Genomic DNA, 2605 nt, shown 5'->3' on the forward strand with positions numbered 1-2605 from the left:
CTGATGGCTGGGACGCCATCAATTAAAGAAGGGGTAGATGTAAGGTAGCAGCCTTGACAGGCCACTAGGTGTTGCTGTTGCGCAGCAAATTGTTGTTTTTTGTCCATTGTGGGACACCGTATTTCTCCTGTTGTTCTGGGTGCGGCCGCCATCTTGGCGCTAATGTTTGTATTCACTCCACGAAAGGTGAGCATTGTTAATGGCGGCAAATAATTGTACACATTATTACGTTAAAAACGTCCAAACATTCCATTTATTTAATTAATGGGTTAGTTTAAATGTTTATTTACCCGGTTGTGTATGTTTGGGAGTGAGATGTTTATGTTTTGTCTGTTCATTTGGTTATTGTATTGGTTAGCATGTAGCTAATGCGCTAATGTTTGTATTCACTCCGCAAAAGGTGTGTCAGAAGAGCTGCCATTGTGAAGAATAAATCACTACTCAGCGTCTCCACCGCAATCCGATCTACTGTGTCCTGTTTTCCGCCCCTCTGCATAACATCCCATCACCAATAACAAACACAACGCAGAGTCCCAGGGTGTTCAGAGAGGCTACGGGACATTTGGGTTACAGATACAACAATAATATAAAGGGGAGCTTTATTAATTAGTTGTATTAGTAATTATTATCAATGTTAACTGTAACTGCGTTTAGTTTTTTATTCTCTAATATACAAATCTTTACGTTTGATTAACTTTAGGAAAATAAAAACTAGCAACATTTTTTAATGTGACAGAAACATTAAGTGAAGTCAAATATTTTCATTAAGAAACCGGATGATGAAAAATGCATATTCCTCGCACGCACGCACACACACACACACACACACACACACACACACACACACACACACACACACACACACACACACACACACACACACACACGGGCGACCTACTGAGGTGTTAGAGTTGAGGTGGAGGCCGGGGGCGGGGCAGGAGGATGCTGAGAGAGGAAGAGGAGGGTGATGATGAAGATTTACCTTGTCCGTCTCTGCGCTGCGCCGCGTCGACCAAACAAACTCCATGATGGCCACGAAGACGGCGATGATGAGGCCGCAGATCAGAACCACGAAGATCCCCCCAATGTTCTCCATGCCCAGACCTGAAACACATGTGTGTGTGTGTGTGTGTGTGTGTGTGTGTGTGTGTGTGTGTGTGTGTGTGTGTGTGTGTGTGTGTGTATGTATGTATGTTTAGTAACTAGTCTTGCTGGTGTAAAGTCATTGGGGATTATCCACTGGGGGACATGGATGTCAACACACTGATAATCCATCCAATAGTGGATGAGCTGCAATGGTTTTCGATTTGGTTTGTTTTTTAGACCAATCCCATTAGTCTCAGCTGTACTTTGCTGTGTTTTGTCCTACTAAGCTTATGTTTGCATGCTTACACATTCAATTAATACTTGAACATGTAATTATACCTTCTTTTCAAGAGCATTTTATTATGAGCATAAATATCTTGTCAAATGTAGCATTTAGGTCAATAAAGCATCATAAACAATTTATAATCTGATAATCTTTAAGGTCATTTATATCATATCTTATCTTGAACATTGTTAGTGATTGAACTAAACTGAGATGTCAGGATGCCAGCGGCTGTGTGATTCTCCTCTGAACTTTTAGGGATGTGTTCTTTGAGAGGGACTGAGCGACTCATGGCTTTAATCCATTTGAACCTGAACCACAGTCCCTCACAATCACCACTACACTGCAATTACTGGCAAACGCTTAAATGGAGGAGAAACTACCACTGGTTGTCTAAGAGATGATCAGAGGACACTATAACCTGTCTCTGTTATCACCCCCCGGGGGTCAACAGATGCAGGAGGGAGAGGATATTTTGTCCAACATGGAGTATACAACACTTTGATTGGCTTTCTGGTAGAGTCTGGATGTAAAGATGGACATGGTTCTCTCAGGTGTCTGCTCAGTGTCTCGGCTCTGCTGTGACACCCACCTTTGGCCCGGTGGTCCTCCTCTTTGGGACACTGCCCCCCCTCCCACCAGCGTCTCTTCAGGATCTCCAGCCGGTTGCTCTCCTGCAGCTGAAGGATCCCCAGAGTGATTTCCTCTTTGTAGGGAGAGCCTGAGAGGACAGAGACATCATTCACATTCTGAATTCAGTCTAAATGATCAAAACTATAAACAGACTTTACATTTATAGAACATGCTGCTCTCGTTATTGACTCAGGAGGAAATAACACTGTATGCCAGGTGAGCACAATACATGCTGAAACTCCAATGCTGTGGTTGGTTTAATGGCTGTGTAGCATATTATTTTCGATGACAGATGAGCAGATCGCCACTTGGCTTTCAACTAAAGACACAGCTACGCAAAAACTGCGGCATGTGCAGCTCCTTATGTGAATTGCGCTACATCCCTGGGGCCTCATTTATAACGCCGTGCGTAGGATTCACGTGGGAAGGTTGCTTACGTAGTAGAAATCCAAAAAATAGGTACAGAAATGTTCCGACATTTTCCGATTCACAAAACATTGCGTACCGGCGAGGAAAGTGCGTACGACACTTCCTACGCCGGTTTCCCTTTATAAATCACCCGAGTAAATATTGCGGCACGCATCTAAGTGCACCGCTTTCCCA

The 2605-nt window shown here is 43.5% G+C and overlaps 1 protein-coding gene across 1 annotated transcript in view; it reads right to left on the reverse strand.

Moving 5' to 3' along the window:
• Window positions 1-2605, reverse strand: part of LOC104960339 (glutamate receptor ionotropic, kainate 5-like) — a 19389-nt gene that overhangs the window by 965 nt on the left and 15819 nt on the right. Inside the window, exons 3-4 of the mRNA XM_010788341.1 lie at window positions 1962-2090; window positions 983-1104 (exon numbers count right to left, since the gene is read on the reverse strand). Coding sequence (XP_010786643.1) covers window positions 983-1104; window positions 1962-2090 — 251 coding nt within the window. The remainder of the gene's footprint in view (window positions 1-982; window positions 1105-1961; window positions 2091-2605) is intronic.

The sequence above is a fragment of the Notothenia coriiceps genome, unplaced genomic scaffold (assembly GCF_000735185.1).
Source record: "Notothenia coriiceps isolate Sejong01 unplaced genomic scaffold, NC01 NC01_scaffold00031847, whole genome shotgun sequence".
NCBI lineage: Eukaryota > Metazoa > Chordata > Actinopteri > Perciformes > Nototheniidae > Notothenia > Notothenia coriiceps.